At 39.5% G+C, this 18,894-nt stretch overlaps 1 protein-coding gene across 1 annotated transcript; it reads right to left on the bottom strand.

The window, feature by feature from the left end:
* Positions 1-657: 657 nt before the first annotated feature.
* Positions 658-18,824, bottom strand: asxl2 (ASXL transcriptional regulator 2). The gene is made up of 12 exons (XM_059353895.1): positions 18,673-18,824; positions 16,687-16,769; positions 15,424-15,532; positions 14,792-14,933; positions 12,673-12,791; positions 11,301-11,421; positions 10,941-11,000; positions 9,378-9,538; positions 9,055-9,151; positions 8,834-8,939; positions 5,651-6,380; positions 658-5,208 (listed from the first exon to the last, which is right to left on the bottom strand). Exons 1-12 carry the CDS (start codon positions 18,727-18,729, stop codon positions 3,409-3,411), a joined length of 3,585 nt encoding a protein of 1,194 aa, XP_059209878.1. The 5' UTR covers positions 18,730-18,824; the 3' UTR covers positions 658-3,408.
* Between the last annotated feature and the right edge of the window lie 70 nt (positions 18,825-18,894).

Genomic DNA, 18,894 nt, shown 5'->3' on the forward strand with positions numbered 1-18,894 from the left:
GTTTGTGCTGCTCAAAATCCCCCCCCCCCCAAAAAAAAAAAAAAATTTGAAAACTCAACAGCAATTTCTCTTTTCATAATGATGATGTAAAAATCCTGCAGGCTCGTGTTATAGTCACCAGTTGTTGGTTTTTTTTAACAACAACCCGGCCCCAGATAAGCGGAAGAAAATGGATGGATCGAGAAATCTAGCTTTGCCACGGCACTAAATACAAAAATGCCTATAATCCATGGCCTCTTTGCCATGGAGAAGCCAGTCAAAAAGCAGTAGTAAATGTAAATACTTGTAAACTAAACAGGGTGCCATAGAAGCTTATTTTATTTCATCCAAAATTGACCCAGAATGCAAAAGTAAATTAATTAAAGCTGCAGATTTTATTGCTATGTTATTTAGCTTCAGCTCAGTGATTGGATGTCTCTTGCCAAAACGTACCTTTGGAGTAGTTAAAGTTTTTATGTCCACAAGCTCTGACTTTTTATCAAACAGGTATTTTCTCACACAACTGGAAGTTGTTTTAAACCCAGAGTCCGGAATAAAGGTAATAAATTCAATTAAATACAACAAAACTGTTTGGTATTTATCATGTCGAGTAAACCGAACTCCAGGTGGCCCTTACACCCCACTGTGTGAGACAAGCACGAGTAAACACACACAAAGTTTTTCTTTTCATTATTTATTCATAATAGTCTATAACTTCTGATAAAATACACTTTGTTTACAAGTGCTGATTACTATGTTACATTCACCCGGAGTTTAAATGGAGACAAAATGACACAGACATATTAAACAAATTCACCTAGTGATAAACGTGACATTTTTATAATGGTGGTGATTGCCCATGACACTTTCCAGCCAGTTTTATATGAACTGCTCTTCTGAAAACACACACACACACAACGGGTAACTTCAGTGACAGCGGGGACTGCTGCCTGACTCATGTTTCAGTCCTTATTAAAAAAGATTTCAGCTGCCTTTTGGGTTGATTGTTTTTGTTTGTTTTCTGCAGTGCAATCCAGTCCCCAACTCTACATGAGTAAATACATCCTAACATCACATTCAACCAAATAAGACCTAAATGTGTATGGGGGCTAAATTAAATTTTGTGGTAACTAAATCAAATACACCAGTTTTAGTGAAATGACTATGCTAAATATGTGGAAACTTCCTGATTCTAGCCCTATGATCTCAAAACCCAACTTTCCACAAGACACAACCCCCCATTTAATAACAAATACATTTAAAAATGGACTTTGATTAATCCAATGACCTAAAAATGGTGTTTTAAAAACATATCTTTTTGTTTTTATAGGGTAATGACACAAATGTAGACAGCTAAAAGGGTACACACATAAGACAACATCTCTACAGAAAAATACAGACCAACGGATCCATTAAAAGAAAACTGGGCCATACAGAATATTGATACCTGGGCAATTTGAGTTATAAAAATGAAGTTATTCTCTGTATGGTTGTCTGTCCAGTTGAAACAAAATTATTGGAAAAAACAGACAGCCAATATATTATTATAGTAAATACCCTGTTGATTTTCAAAAACAATTAGCAAATAGATTTTATATTAAAATATATTAATTAAAATATATTACTTTGATTAACTAGTCAGACATTAAAAACAAGTTCTGATTATTTTGTTTTGTTTAAAGGTGACTTTGGCATATTACCTTGGAAATAATTGCTATCAAACAGGCCTACTTTGCACCTCCAGGAGAGTTCGAAATAAAGTAGATGCGTCTTAATTTGCAATCAGCATGAACACCTGAAAAACCTGCTGAGGTAACGCTTCACACTGGCCTTTTTTGCACCCTAATATGTGGTAAAGTAAGCAATCATACTGTGCTAAAATCATCGTAATGCAGTTACAAAGTTGTTACAACACAGTGTTCACACCACAAATGTGCTGGTTCATCCTTTTACATCACACACACACACACACACACATTATTGTACATTATATAAACATGATCCAGTATTATGTTGAGCTTACAATGCTTCATACCACATTAAACTGGAGGGCAACTCTCAATTATCAGGAAATCTGGCCAATTTAAAGTGAAATGTTACACCCGCCTGTTAATCTGCGTCATATTGTACCTCCAGATCGTTTTGTAAAACTGAAGCATGCTATGCTGAATCATTTTATGATAAAGCATTTAGCGTTTTAGCATAACGTACTGTTCTTCTCCACTCTTTCCTCAGTAAAAATCATTTTTGAATAAACAAGATATGCTCAAGCAATGTGTGCCGCGCAAATAAAATAAAATACATTTCTACATCTATGCATATACCGTAAATGAGCAAATATTTACTCTGAAAAAAACAATATTATCTTCATTTTCTCCCCTTGCCTTAAGTGTTTTTGTTTTTTTACTGTTTGCCACTGCTGATCTATCTATACAGACATACAAGCATACAAACCCACCTCACAGGAGACAATATCTACAAACTGGCTTTTTTCGGGGAGAAAATGAAGGTTCACACAGTAGAAAGTGACTCTAAACCTTGACCTGGAATGGAAAAGGTCTCAATTTGTCAAAAGGAACATATAGGCATTTTTTTTAATATATAAATGATTCTTCTTTTTCCCTATATTTGAATGTAAGTGCTGTACACAGTTACTACCATATATCCAGGTGGTTTTCAAGTGCTTCGCCTTGTAACTGTTAGTCAAAAAATGGTGTGATGTGCAATCGTCACGAGTTGATTAATTCGCATCATTCAAAATTCCATTTCTATTCTTTCTAAAACTAAACATGTTTTTCTAGTTCTTAAATCTGAGTGTGTTCAGTAATAAATGTACAGTTTTTATATAAAAGTTACTGTGAGTTGCACTTCCCTGCCATGCGTGCATAAATGCCAGGAGGTACTCTACAACCAATGATTATCATTAACGCCCTTTTTTTTGCCTTTAAACCATAACTGATTAGGCCCAATAATAAAAAGTGTCAGTCTTAAACACAACAACAGTCATTATGTTCTACAAAAATAGCAACATTCAATTTCCCTCCTTTTTTAAAAACTACACATATATATTTATATATATATATATATATATATTTAAAAAAATATATCACACTAATCCTAGCCGAGTGCAAACATTGCCAGATTTTATGTTTGTCACACATCTGACAGACTACTGATTTGATTCAAAAAGGATTGACATTTCTACCAAAAAAAAAAAAATTGCACAAAACAACTTTTCATAGATGTTGGTGAAACAAAAGACCATCCAGTGTAAATCCTTGCTTTTCCAACAGCGACCACATGCTGGTTGTTTTGTCTGGAGTGTGGCTCAGGCGCTTCACCCCGGCAGCGATTCTGTAACGACCTGCTCCTGCTTTGTGTCTTGCAATACAAGCCGACCACGAAATCTTCTAATTATTATTAATCTTATCATCGTACAACTAAACATGAAACACACAGTTTCGAGGGGCCGATGCAGTCATCGTGGCAAAAGGCTCCACAGCCTTTGCACATGATCATCGCCTTCAGTCTACAGTAGCATTTAGACTGGACGTCCTCCATGCTCGGGCCCTCGATGAACGACTGCTCAGGTGAGGGCTCGCCCTGGTTGCCGTGGTCTAACGAGTGACCGGCGGGTATGGTGGTGACAGTCACTGAGAAAGACATGACGCTCCTGTGGCCGCCGTTGTCGACCTCTGATGAGGCCGCGGAGGAGCCGATGCCTGCAGCGCTGTGGTTCAAAGTGTGAGGTACAGACATGCTGATAGTGCCACCGTAGCATGATGCTGCCACAACTTCCTGATTATCGAGCGTTCTCTGGGTTTGAAAGGCAGACTGCCGCTGGTGACTGGGGTCCACGTGGGTAAGATATGGCTCAGAGTTTCCTTGGTTACTATTGCAGAGTTCGAGGTGCCTTCGGTGTGACTGAGAAAAAGGGCTGGTGTCTTTGGCTGTCGCACTGGCACCGGCTTCACTGTCCTCTGATCCAGGCTCAGTCTTTACAATAGAGCACTGCTGAATGCTCGCTGCTTCGTCATACTTGGTTATTGAGTCTCCATGCTGCTCTGTTTTCACCCCAGAAGCAGGAACGAAACATTTCCTGGCTGGTCCTTCTTCCTTAGCCGCCTCCTCTCCTTCTGTGCTTTCCCTTTTCAAACCGGACACAGACGTGTTTGCGATGGCAGACTGGTGCAGTCTCCGGCTCTCTGGTCCTCGGCCGTAAGTGGACACATTGAGCAGGTAATGTCCCGTCATGGCAGGCCTGGGCATCCTCTTGCGCCCCAGAAATCCTACCGAAATCCTGGATTGGTCCTGACGCTCTTCTGCATGCACCAGCTGATGAACTTTATACTGAGAGTGCTGAGGCCCCATACCACCATAAAGCTGGCTCTGCTGGCCTTTCCGCTGCATTAGAGCCTGCAGGATCTGCTCCTGAGTCTCCTTATCAGGAAGTTCCCTGTGGTGTCTTGTGTACTCCGACAGCACTCCTACTCTTCCTGCTGTATTGAACAGGTGGGACATCTGCTTATCACCCCTGTGCTCAGCAGACTGTGCTGTCTTCCCCTTACTACCAGAGGGCAAGTTGGACATCTTCACTTCCATCTTGGCTAGCGGCTTTGGGAGGATTTGCTCTAATGGAACCTCTTTGCCCTGCAGAAGCTGAGTGACCAGTGGGTTATTTGCGGGGATACAGGAACTGGTTTTGGTGGTTGACCCAGCAGGTGATGGGTTTTCCTGTCCCTTGAGGGCATGCACAGTTGACGGAGTGAGTTGCATTTGATTGCTATCAGGTCCTGCACTGACAGTATCAGCAGAATGACTTTTGTGTTTTTCCTCAGTTTTGCTTGAGTAAGACATTTGAGACGGGTTTGGGCTTAGCTTGCCAAAAAAGTCCAGTGGGCGAGAAGGTGGTGTACTGGTCTGGCTGCTGCTGCTGGAGGATGGTAACCTGGTTGATGCCGGTGGGGACGTCGGGCTCGGGCTGGGTGATGGATGTGTCTGCTCACCACTGCCTCCCCCCGGCCCGGGGCCTGGTACTGCTCCTTTCGATGCTGATGATACTGCAGCAGCTGCTGCTCGCTGCGCTCGGGCCAGCTGAGCTTTGGCTTTGATGTCAGCCAAAGTGCGAGCACCAGTACGACCTGGGCTGCTAAGTGGAGCCGGGAGGGGAGTCCTGGGAGAGACTTGGCTAGGCGACAAAGGAACGGGAAGAATTCGTGACACTGAGATCTGCAAAGTAAAAAAAGGAGATGTTGGAGAATTATTTCAAGATATGCATTGATAAGTTATTGAAAAATGTCCATTATAACAATTAAACTTACATTTTCTCCACAACAAAGATAAATAAACGACTATTGTATCATATTATCACCTCTGCACAGCAACAAAACCCTGCTGAAAGTCGTTACTTAGGGATTTATTGGGGAAGCTGAGCATGAAGATCAATGGCGGAGAAATACAGGAGAGAATTTCTAAGGCCCTTTTGATCATTTTTGACACATTTTTGCCACGGCTAACTGCTGTGAATCCAGCATGACTACAGCTGCTGCCCTCTGCAAAGAAACAAACTACAGACTTGTCTGAGCTCTCTTTTAAGCCTGCAAGTGGTCATGTTTTTGTATCGTCAAAAGATAGATCAAAGGAGACTTTGTGTTCACAAATGTTTTCCTACCTTGAGTGGTGGAACCCTCTGATTTGTTGTTGATGTCGGGGTACCAGGGCTGGATATGGATGACGCTGGAGGAGATACAGAGGAGACTGAGGACACTGAGGAAACTGAGGACATACGAGATCTTTTCTCTGGTGTCAATTCATCCCCAATCTCACTGAGAGATTTCCTTTTCAGCGGCTCTGAGGGGCCACTGGGCTCAGGGATGACCTCTTTGCTCTCCTCAGCAGGCTTAAGCACAGACACTGGCTGATCCTCTTTTAACTCTGAACTAGCCTTTAGTAGATGGCTCTTCTTCACAGGCGACTGGGGAAGTTCAGCTTTCTCATCCTTCACTTCCTCTTTATGCTCCTTTTCAGGCAGTGTACCTACAGCGGCCCGTTCAGTCTGCCTCTCAACCTCTGGTGTTTTTACTGCTGGTGTTGGCCCGGACTGTGCTGCTGCGTTCAACTTGCGATCCTCAGCGTACTGTGCGCGCCGTGTCTTCATGGGCTCTGTGGTGAAGACTGGCTCTCTCTGAGCAGGCTGTGACTTCACAGGCTCCTTTGTTGGCTTCGTGTCTTTCACAGCAGTAGCAACAGCATCAGTTTGGCTGCCGTCCTTGGTGCCCTTGGGATCCACTGTTGCTTGAGCGGCAGGTCCTGTGTGATGAGGGGGGGACTGGGGCCTGGCAGACTCCTGATTCACATCAGCCTTTGTCAGCTCTTTGGAGTCCTCAAAGCTGAGCCCAGAACTACACATAGACAGAGAAGAGGGAGGTAGAACGACAGACAAAGAAATTAATGCTAAATTAAGGAATTTCTTTCTTAAAAGGAACACAGATTTTACAAAATACTTGAAATGGCAAGTCTGACCTGTCAATTCCAACTTTATCTTTAAGAATTGACAGCATAAACTGGTGCAGCGGTTCAGTATCCCTATTTCCCACTTTTTTAGATACCTGCAACTCTGTCACATGTTAAGGGTTTTTTTTTGGCCTGATGCATTGACTCCCCACAATGCAGACTTCTTAGAAACATTTGTAAAGAGTTATGGAAAAGGACATGAGGCGGCTGTCTATTATTCTATGTTGATTCAGACTCTTGGTAGTGGGCTCATTTTAGCTCTGCAGAGGACATGGGAAGGGCATCTGAACTTGACATTCGGTGATGAGGACTGGAATAGAATTTGTAAAAATGTTAAAGATGTCTCAAGGGATGCAAGAATACGCCTTATTCAATTCAAAATTATCGATTTTATTGGACTCCTTCCAGATTATTTAGATTAGGATTATTACCCACATCAAACTGTAGGCGATGCAAGTCTGAGGAAGGTACTTTACTTCATGTTTTATGGTCATGTGACAACGGCCAACAATTTTGGACCAGTATTTCTGATCATCTATGTGAGATTACAGAGATGCAAATTCCATTTAGTCCAAGATTATTTGTTTTGAGTGATCATTCAGTTTTGACAGGACAGGATAAACATATTACAAGCTTTGTCCAGGCTAGTATTATGATATGATATGATAATACTTGTCAGCGGATGGAAGATGGAGGGTGTGCTCTCTCTGAGAGAATGGGCTGTTGAGATGTCACGAGTCACAGCATTAGAAAAAAATGTCATGTAAACAACTGCGTTTTTAAATTTATACTACGGATAAACATATACTGGTGCTTCTTCTTTTTCATGTATGTATTTATCTTTGCTATTATTATTCTTAACCTTTTTATTTGTTAACAAATTATGTCTTTCATGCAATGCTTATTTTATTTATTTGTTGTATTGATCATCCTTGATTCAGTTTTTGAGCCTGAGGCTTTTTTTCTATCTTTTATGTGTGTAATAGATGTACATGTAGGAGCACGGTGAGAGATGCTTGTAACCAGAAAGGGATTAGCACTGATGGTGATGGTGTTTGGTTGTTGTTGTTGGGGGGTTGTATTTTTATCTTTTTATTTTATTGTTGTACAATGAAAATGGAAAATAAAAAATGTTAATCGCAAAAAAGAATTGGCAGCATATACAAAACATTTTCTAACTTTTCTTCCATGTAAAATTTAAATTCAACTGGATGTTCATAATTAAACACTGACTATTAAATACTTTAAATTTTAAACTGTTACAGAACCTTCTTTCTCACTGAACAAAGTGTAGTTGTTCCAAATGTTGCAAAGATTGTTCCTCTATAGTTTATTTTGATGTTTCAGAAGTTACAAATTTTGAGCTTCATGTTGTCTTCACTTACACTGAAGAACTTCCACACTGACAACATGACGTGTGTGTTTGGCTGTACGTTGTGCAGCAGTTCACTGTGTGAACAACATGCATGTTGTGTTGTATGTATTTGACCGTAAAAAAAAAAGTAAAAAAAGAGAGAGATATGAGACTAATTGGCCGGTCACTGGTCATGGCTAATCAATTAACTCTCTGGTTTTGGCTGGTGGCAGATTGTTTGATGCTTCTCTAATCATGGTTAAGTTATTGTTTACTTTTTACTTGTTTTTTTACACAAAGATTACCAAGATTCCCTACGTTTTTGTTAATTTTGACGTGCCAAGTTGATCTGAAGTGACACAAAATTGTGTTTTTATGAATGAAACACAAGCTACATGTGAGTAATGAGAGGCCTTAGAATGAAGTATGAAACTTAAAAACTGGAATCATCTGTTCAGTCTTTGGCATGTCTACTGTGATGTGGCATTGTTATGAATCAATGAGCCTCCAAATTAGATACATTTTTAAGCAGCTAACAGATTGATTCGATTTTAGTTAGCCTTGAAACAATATGGTGCTGTTGGATACAAAACACTTCAATAAAGTGTGATGAATATTGTGAACAAACACTGTAATTCTTCTAATAATGCAGTTATACATTCCCCAGAAGAAATCTTATTCCTGTAATCTGAGAGCGAGATGATGGATGTGTTTGGATCCTATTTGGAATCTCATTAAACTCTAAATAACACTTTGAAACACGGCACCATTTAATAACAAGGCATGTCTTAAAAATATATTTAATAATGTTAATGATAAGACTGATTCTTCTGTTTGTAGCTCCTATGGGGAGAGAGCTCCTTTAATTTGAAAGGAACTGTCTTTTTTTGTGTTTGGAAAATATGAAAAGAAAATATGCCTTCCAAGGTCTCCAAAGCTGGATTGGATAATAAAGGAATAAATAATATATGACAGAGGAGAACTTACTTTTCACCATAATAGTTTTCAAAGAAGGCCTCCTTCCAGAGCTCAACTCTCTTTTCCTTCTCAATTTCTTGACGCATTCGTAGCTGCAACTCAGGAGTGAATTCCCCTGTAAAGAAAAAAGTTACATAATAAGTGGGTAGTTGCTCTAAACCTTGGTGCCATAATTCTCCTTGAACATGAACTGAATGCAGTTATTATCAGTTGGAAGCATTTGCACTGACCCTCGGCCAGTCTCTCCTTCCACGACTGAGCTGCTGATGTGAAGAACTCATTGTTCAAGGCAGAACTAGTGACCTTCAGAAGGCCGTCCATGCAAGCCTGGGGAGAGGAGGCACAATGTTATGACTAACATCATCACAATCAGCATCACTGCATCAGTACATTAACTTTCTGCTGGTACAGTTAACATGGATATAATTGAACATGAATTAAATCTGTGCAGAGGTGAATGCAATATGTATACAAACAATAATACCACACTCTGTACATGTAGTGCTAGATAATGCAACAAAAGCATAAAAAGTATGTTTAATTTTAGAGCCACCTGCCGGTCAACTTCAGGCAGAAGTTTGAGCAGCCTCTGTTGGCACTCTGGGGGCAGGACAGAAAAGGTGTGCTTGTTGATGATCGCCCTCAAGTTGGTGTTAACCAAAATGGAGTCTGGTGTTTCCACATCTATTTTACACTTGGTCCGTTTCAGCTGCCCTGCAATACAAAAACAGGAAACAGATGTAAGCCAGGACACGTCCAGCAATGCAGAACCATCTTGCAAATTGAGAAATTTATTCTCACATGTAGCAATGTAGTTTGTTTTCTTTCTTAACATTTTGTCCCGCCAATGTGGGATCTATTCACTTGTTCAACTCCATTTACATTTACATATATGTTCGTCTTGTTATTTTAAACTTTTCGTTGGATAAGTTTTGTGTGATTCATTTTGTTACTGTCCAAAAATCCCATGAAAAGACCAAAACCAACAATGCACAAGTCTGTCTCTCAATACTGACTTCTCTACCCTTGCTGCGTTCAAATAGTCACAAAACAAAAAACAAAAACAAGTCTTGGAAGGAAGAAGACACTTTTTCTTCACCTCTGTGGAAAACATCATGAGGTCAAGGAAAGATGTGAGGAAGAATTCGGAAGGACATCGCACTCACAAGATATGCTATGTAATAATGCAAGGGCAAATGTTGTTGATGTGAATCTGTCACTACCATCCCTGTCTGTTGCTGCCACTATGAATTGTGAAACAAAATCTGCTTTCCTTTTGTAAATGATAGTCCAGTGTTAACATAAAATCAATGAGGAGCATTAAAGCACCTTTCCTTAACATTAAGAATTCAACCGGCTCTTATCACAGCTTCCACTTAGATACTTCCGGGTCATTTCAGTCAGACACTTTTCTAATCAGTTCATCCCTGAATCCAGTTGGAGTGAAATTAAATTCCCTCCAGGCGTTTATATCGCATTCATAAGAATGAGACAGACGCAAGCTCACAGTGACTTTGACCTTTGTCCACCAAATTCTAAGTTCCTCCTTGAGTCCATGTTGACGTTGGTGGCAAATTTGAAGAAATTCCCTCAAGGTGTTCCTGAGATCTCATGTTCAGTAGAATGGGATGGACAGGCAGGCACTACAGCTAGTCAAACAGGAGTAAATGGGGCATTTTCCAGGAACTATTTTAAGCTGAGGATTATTACATTTTTGGTGCACTTGTGGATATTTGTGATGGACGGTGAGATTGACTCAAAAAAATTACAGTGTCTGTGTGTCGCTGTAATAAAAAAATGTCATCCAGTGCATCTCTCTGGTTTCTAATAGCTTCTGGACAACAATGGAGCACTATGGCGAAGAGGAATATGCTATACTAGTGTTACGTCCCCTCTTAAAAATAATGAGGACAGCAACACAACAACCAAAAAGTGCAGGAGTCAAAGTGAGGTGTAAATTAAATGAGTTTTATTTAACAGTGCTTTGGCCACACAGGCAACATTTGATAAAAGGATAGGACCGTCGGTTTTTGGTCTTTTCCTGATAGAGCATCATCAGCCCTATCTTTAAGATTTCTCAACCACTCCATGAAATTGAAATAGATGTCTGACTTACCTGCACTAAGGCGGCCTGACCTCTGAGAAACCTTCCTAGGGACGGCTGGGTGACATAAGTCTGTTTGGACAGAGGGAAAAGAGTGGAAGGAAAAGCTTTGAAACATTGCAAGCCTGAGATCAAACTGTTTCCACACTGATGCTGCCAATTATCTGAGTCATGTTTGGATGATAATAATACAGAGCTTTTTGTCGTGTAGCTATGAAACCCTGTAAACAGGACACTAATCGCTGCATCAGTCGGCCATTTATCATCAAAACTGTGTGTAATATTTTGCATTGAATGTTAATGAAATATCCAAAGTGACTACTACTCATATTATTTTATATTGTATTTGACAATATAATGGCTGCCACCTACCAGTCTTTGTAGTAATGTTGTCAGCCATGTCTTTGATGGTTTTCAGAAGCAGTCTAGGACTGGAGGTGGTTGGCATTCCCCCCTGTCTGCGCTGGTTTCTCTGTTGCTGCTGCTTCAAGGCCTGAAAACAAGCAAAATAAGGAAGGAACAAATAACATGCAGTATGAGAAAAAGAGTGTGAACGTGTGTAACCCTCTGTCTCCCTGCAGCTACTCTCCCAGGGCCACTTGCCTGGTTAAATAACAGTGCAGCAATGAAACATAGATTGCATAACAGAAGCATAAATCAACTCGCTGTTGTAAATCTGTCAAGAAGTCTGATTACCTTGCGAACACAATGTCAACAGATTAAAGAAGCAATCCAAGTCAGTCCACTAACTGCCTCTGTTTTGTTTCAGCTGATTGAAACAAAAAGGATATCACAGAAAGAAAATACACAATAAGCCTCTCCAGCAGTAATATTTCAGCCAATTCGCCATCTTCTAGTGTTGCTTACGCCCAATAAATGAACACAAATTGGTCTTGCAGAGCTGAAAATCCCACACCAGCACAGATGGAGTGAATTACAATCTGTGCAATCAAGTGAAATCTAATTAAATGGAACACAAAAAGCACAAAGCAGCCAATAGGAAAATGTTGAACAGGGTGGATTATGAGGACATTAATACTGTAAAACCAGCTATAGGCATTTTTCCTGCTGCCTCATTGTTTTTAAATAATCAGCACAAGATGTTTTACAGACAGGGAATGGAGGGATTGTGGGCGCCTGCTGACACGCCAACATGGGTTATGTATGTTTACTGAAAACGTGTCAGCGAAAAAGTTTAGATAAATGTGGTGAGGTCTACAGAAAAGTATAAGACTGTATTTTGACATGGATTAGAGGTGTGAGATTCAGATTCAGATCAGTACTGTTTTAAACCCTTATGCATCCCTAGGATTTTTTTTTTTTTGCCTTATAATATTTTGCCTCTGGCAATGTGTATGGCATTCATTTCTGCAATTTCCATTGTTTTGGTGCAGATTATATTGTCAGCTAAGGTTACAAAAGGGTTGTTTTTTAAATTAATGCACAAGAGAGTAAATTAATTAGTACTAGTCTCCTTTAAACAATTCACTTGGTACATATGTGCAAGAAAAAAACACATGAAACCATTACTATTCTACAACAACCATTACTATTCTAACAAGAATGTTGCAGTGTGAGCTGGCAGGGATTTATATAAGTGTATGTGAGTATGAGGGTGTGGCAGGAACTTGCTTTCCATCTGAGGCGTATCTACACAAACAACGAATAAAGTATATGCTCCACTAAGCAGCTGCAACTAAACAATACACAATTAAAAAATGAAGAATGCTGAGCCTGTCTCTACCTGTTTCAAAGCTTTCTTGCTGTGTTTCTGCGAGGGAGAGATGAGTTTACTGGTGGGGACAGAAGGTGACGAGCATCGAGGCTGCGGAGACGACGGCTGTGACTGTAGCATGGAGGGAACTATGAAATAGAAAAGCACAAAACAGATGTTACAAAATACACTTCCTGAGGGTGGTGTTCAGACTTCATGACACCATGCTTTTGTTTTGATGAAACTGAAACCAATACTGTGCACAAAGAAGCAGATTGCATTACTTTGCTAAAATATCAACACCTCTGTTCTATGTTTTGTTGAGAACATCTTTTATGATTACTGTAGCAGTTCAACTTGTTTCTTTTTTAGTGCCGCTTAATTTGCATTTGACTTTGTGGCTCCTCGCATTGATTAGTTCAAAAATAAAACAATATCCAAGTCCTCCCACTTAGATATAAACCAAGGTTATTTAGTAGGCAGGTTCGAACTTGTGCAGAATGAGGAAGTGGTCACGGGTCGTACTGAGAAAATACAGTTTCCTGTTTTAACAGTCACTTAAAATATTCAAGTGGCAGAGAGAAATAATGAGAGTCAGTGAGTGCACAGCCTGAGGAAAACAAAATAATTGCTACTTGAGGAAAAGCTCATTCTCCAAAGTTGCTCTGCAATTTGATGCAATCAGGTGTGCAGTTCACAATAAAGCAATGATTTGACCCAACAGGGATACAAGAGAGCCAAAACTGCTATGATGTGACCGTCGTGTGCAGCCTGCAGCTTCTCTACTGACAATTAATGGAAGACATTATAAAGCGTGTTTGTTTAAAAGATAAAACCCACCTTTTGCTATCATCATGTTTGCTGCTCTGTTTATTCCAGGAATTATGTTGAGGAGTCGCTGTAATTTGTGTTTGCCTCTTCTACTACTATTTCATCTGGTTTCCTGTGTTTCCGCAACGACTCTAACCAACAGCTGAGAAGGGGCGTTAACCCTCATAGTCATAGTAACCAACCAACGGAAATCAGCTAATGAGCAGAGATACAGTCCTTCCTTATAGGGCTATTTTATTTATTGCTGTTGATGAAGAACAGAGTTTCTCTCTCTTCTATTGATTCTACCTGAATGATTGGTTAACAGCAGTGGTAATTATGCAACAAGAAAGAAGCCTTAACGATTTAATACTTTAAAGGCAGAATAAGTGGGATTTGTCCATTGCGCTTTGTAAACCAACAAGTTCTCCAACATAAACAGCACAGGAGGTCGTGTGTCAGTACCACAAATTACAGTACGTAGGTACGTATCGCTGCTCGCGGTACAACGGCGCATTCTAAAAATAGCACACACGTACGGTCCGCGATTACAAAAAAAGACTGCAGTTTTTGTGGATTTATGTTGTAAAACCACTGACCTTAGGTTTAGTGGAAAAAAATTCTGGTAAGGCGTTATAAAAGACAGTTTAAACAGTAAATACATGTACGTAAATGCTGGAAGTGAAGTAGTTACAAGGGTCACGTGACCACCGCAAGTTATGGATATATATATAAAAAACGTAAGTTATGTTCAGAAACATGATTCATGTAACTTACGTAAACAACGTAACTTAAGTTAAAAAGGTTTTCTTTTGTTTTCACACAGGTCATGAACCTTGCTCTCCTGAGTGAAAGTCCGCCGTTTGTTTGACCCATCCATCCCCTACTCAGAACAGTGTATTTTAGGGGGAACCCACTCATTGTGCCTTTAAGTAGAGCTTGAAAATGATTTGAGGTAGAATTTGAACATTGTAGTTCAGGGGTATTTTAAATATCGGTAAGCTTGCAAAATTAGTCTCCCATCAGAAAAGTTGAGCTATAATGAAGTGTCGACATTTTCAGATTTGTTGTACATTTCTGTTAACATCTGCATTACATATTCATGTATTCAAGTTACTATGAATGGTGATGGGGGAATCATTAATGACCCAAAAAATGGTGGTCTGTATACTCTACTTAAACATTTACAATGAAGGCAGAGACTTTGTCCTTTGTCTCGGAAGGGCCATGTTTGAATGTTGTGTTTAGAAACAACCTGCATTGTATGCCTTTAAAGAAGTGATTTAAGTGATGTCATGTATAAATGGTTAATGACGATCCTGTGTGTGGTGCACAGTACCTCTTCGCATCCACCTTCCTCTCCTGCCCTCTCCTCCGATGGCGCTGCTGTTGTTTTCTGTGCTCTGGGAGTCAGAAAGATTGTCGCTGCTCTCCTCCGAGTCCTCCTCAGACAGCTCCTTCGCCACATCTGAGATGTCCTTCTACATAAAAAGATAAGGGTATATTATCACCATATTATAGACACAGAAAAAGAAGAGCCACACAGTAATTCAAAAAATATAAAATATGATTTAAGCATGAGAGAGTATAATCATATTTATCTCATGTCATGATGCTTGTAGACTTAACTTACTAGAAGCCTGTTCACTAATTTTTACCTAAAAGGGCAAAGAATGTATGAAAGCTGTAGGGCTGACCTCTGTTAGTATATTAGTCAACTAATTGGTCGTTTTGGTTAAAGATTAAGATTTTTTAAGTTGATTAATCATTATAATGTTTTTTTTATCATAGTGAATAACTTTTGTCCAAGACTCTTATGAGCACATCTCTGGTAAATACAAGATTTTAAGTGGTGCCTTTGCATGATTCTTTGTGGAAATATCAATTAGTCAACAAAATCATGAGTGTTAATCAACCAAGAATTCCTTTAATCAAGGACAGCCCTTTAAAGCTGCTTTGTGTTTAACTAACCTTTAATGTGTAGACCCCCATTCTGCCTGGAACTTTGTAGAAGATCCCCTCCTCACCACGGGAGTTTGTGTGCAGCATTGCGTTCAGACATGCCAGCGGCGAAGTTCCACTGGATCATGAGAGAAAAACGCAAATTACACATCTGTTCCCCAATAAATCAGACAGCTGGGAGAAAGATGCAAGAGGGGTAAATGCTGCTCTGCTATCTGGGGAATAACTGCCATCATGCTTCAAGAGAACATGTATGAGTCCAGGTCAGATTCACATCAGTGTAGTTTTGGGGAATTTACTGGGACAAGAATCAGTTGCATAAAACTGGTTTAAGTCTAATCTAATCATTGTAAGGACCTGATATATTCACTAATGAAGGAGGTATACTTACTGATATATTAAACTGATCTTGTGTAACTATGTCGGTTGCATAAAAATCTGCTCTAGTTAAGTCAAACAATTTCAGAGCAAACTTGAGTTAATTAGAGTGTACAATAATGCCTCAGCAGCAGTCATGCAAGAGATGTATCCAGAGAAACATAGTGAAGCAAAAATGTATTTTTGTCAACGGACATTTGTGTTAATTCACGCAGTGTAACATACCGTGTATTACTTTAAATACATAAGGCAAAAGGTTTAGTAATAAAATACAACATATATAACTTATTTAAAAAATGACACTAGTTAGACTTATAAATATTGCCAGCCAGATCATCTATCTCATTAAATTTACACCCCCACTTAATTCTTATGTACGTCATGTAACTGTGTTATACCTTTAAAGCTATGGAGTAAAAACACTGTCATCAGGATTTATGATTAACTTTATTAGAGTGTCAAGTTATTTACCATATTGCAAAGAAGGATTATGTCCTAATGCAACAGGTGGCTATAGATAGCAAGTGTAGGTAAAGCACGAGTGTAAGTCCAACGTTTTCTTTATGCAACTGAACCTAGGACATGTTATTGTTAATAACATGCAAAAGGTAAAACCAAATAAAGTGGCATTGCAGTGAGTTTGTTAAGATAAGGGGTGGGGGCTAGCGTTTTTCTTACCTTCTGGATGAGAACAGTGACAATGAAACAAAAAGAAACGAAACAATTATTAATTGTGTAAAAAATAATCGCTGCTATGTGAACAAGAAAAATGGATGTACATGATATGAGCAATCAGTAACAGATGGAGAAAGCTGTGTGCTCACTCTCATGAAAACGCCTCATACATGAAGGGAATTTACTGCAGTAAAGCTGCGATGACAGGAAAATATTTACCTTATTTCCTTAAGCCTTTCTCTCTGGATCACCTGCAAGATCTCTTTATGGCTCATAGGTGTATTAGGATATTTCTCCAAAACCTATAATAAAAAAGTATCGTTATGTTAAAAGAATGTGCACAGTCAACTAGAGTTATTCAAGTGAGAGTGGTTGTCATAAAGCAAGAATGAGCTGAAGCCAGAGATTTACTATACTGAAGCTTTTTTAACACTTTTCCACAAAGCACTTGACTTTGCAAGTGCAGGATATAATACATAGTTATCAAGACGGCAAACATTGTGGATTTTTTGTTGTTGCCTATAATAGATTTGGGAAATTCTGCTATGATGTTGTTGCACTTTCTGGACCAAATGCTTATTAAGTTTAACATATGGTTGCGGCACTGTCATCCTATGAAACGCCACATGTTGCGGTTGCAAGCTCACTTTAATAAGACGTTAACATTAGCTGACAGCAAAACGCCAACTTGTTAAAACTTTCACTTCATCAAACAAAACCACCTATGGTAAAATCACCTCCATCCTCAGTTGATCAGATCAGATGATTTCACCCCTTTAAGATCATCACTTCTTTGACAATTTGCCACATTCATAGGCATCGGATAAGAACCCAGCAAAGAAGAGCTAGAGGGAGATTGTTTAGTTATCAGTTTAGTTTATCAGAGTTTTATTGTTGACACTAATATTTGCAACACTTTACTCTAAAGTGTGTATATAAGAGTGACATGAGCGTGTCATAAACATGACATGGGATGTGTCATGAACATTAATGACACTTTGAAGTAACAGTAATGCTCATGATACTTGTCATGTCATGTTTCTGACAGGCTTGTGTGACTCTTATGTAGACACCTTCAAAATAAAGTGTTACTATATCTTGCTTAAGTCATAAAAGCATGTTCAAGTCATTTATTTCTCTTAAGTTACATAATTTACGCACAGTGTTATTACTATGCCAATAGCCATCCTTTGTTACATCCTTTTTTGAGTAAAATGATCAATAAATGTCATATGTTACACTTTTGGTGAAGTTTTTTGTGTTTCCTGCAAAACTTGAAAAAATGAGTTGTGTGAAAAGTGAGGCGATTATTTTAACAGGGTGACGATGTTTTTAATTGAAAAAACGCAAAAGTTTTCTTGGGAGAGTACCCCTAAACGCCTCATCAAATACAGTATGTGAACAACTATTGCACAAACTCTGGGAAAATACAGTTAATGAGTGTTTAGAAACTAACGTCTTTACAATTAACTATCTATATAGAGTTCTAGCTAACGTAGGTTATCTGGGCAAACGTATTACTGTAAATAACAAAGTGGAGCTAATGCATAACGGAAAAGCCCAAAGTAGCAAGACCGTTACGTTTTAATTATAAGACAGTTGTTTGGAGTTTTGATATTCTGTAGTCATTAGCATGCTATGCTAGACGGCTAGCTACAAGCTAGCAACATTCATTACAGTATGCTGATATATCGCCAAACGTTGGCATGCAAGTATGTACTTGGTGATCTATTATGGAGTTAATGTAACGTAGGATGGCTCTGATTTACAACACAGTGTTATTTTCTGTGTTTTATTTGTAGCTACTGTCAAACAAACTTGTTGACGAAGTGTTAGCAGGAGCTAGCGTGCTAACCTGGCTAGCGCGCAACACCGCGAGACGAGAATACTTGACGCTCACTTTATTCGACTTTAAATCATGACAAACATTTGTCACCCGTACTGACTGGACACAGTGCACAGAGTAGCTCTGGAGAGATGCTTGTGTGTACACAGCTGACACTCATCTCGCTGCATGTTGTGCTGAGCAGTGACAGCCTAGTGACAGCGGTCCTCCTAATGTCTGACCGTCCACACGGGCCTTGCGCGGTGTACGCAACATCTCGTCTCCACTAGCAGGTCATGAACTCATAAACACAGTTGTACAAGTGGGAGCGTTCAAGGAAAACAGCCACAACAAACGGCAGATAAAAACACACAGAATACCGTTTTAGCGGCTTCCGCCCACGTCCTGCCCTTCTTTTTCTTCTGCCTCTCCCTCATTGTGGATGTCTTGTTGCAGAGTAGTGTTGAATTTGTCTGTTCCAGTTGAAATGTTGCTGTAGTTACCGCGTAAGATCCACTCCGTCTGCCATGTTGGACTTACTGTAAAGAGTCATGTGACTCCGAGGGAAACGTCATCTTACTGTATAAAGCTGTCATGGCAAA

This window comes from Centropristis striata, chromosome 16 (genome assembly GCF_030273125.1).
Source record: "Centropristis striata isolate RG_2023a ecotype Rhode Island chromosome 16, C.striata_1.0, whole genome shotgun sequence".
Taxonomy (NCBI): Eukaryota; Metazoa; Chordata; class Actinopteri; order Perciformes; family Serranidae; genus Centropristis; species Centropristis striata.

Coding starts and splice junctions, on each gene's coding strand:
- asxl2 (XM_059353895.1), bottom strand. CDS start 18,729: ATGAGGGAGAGGCAGAAGAAAAAGAAGGGCAGGACGTGGGCGGAAGCC. Junction 14,934..15,423: donor TGGGGGTCTACACATTAAAG/GTTAGTTAAACA, acceptor CTTTTTATGTAG/AAGGACATCTCAGATGTGGC. Junction 9,539..10,940: donor GTCAGGCCGCCTTAGTGCAG/GTAAGTCAGACA, acceptor TTTGTATTGCAG/GGCAGCTGAAACGGACCAAG.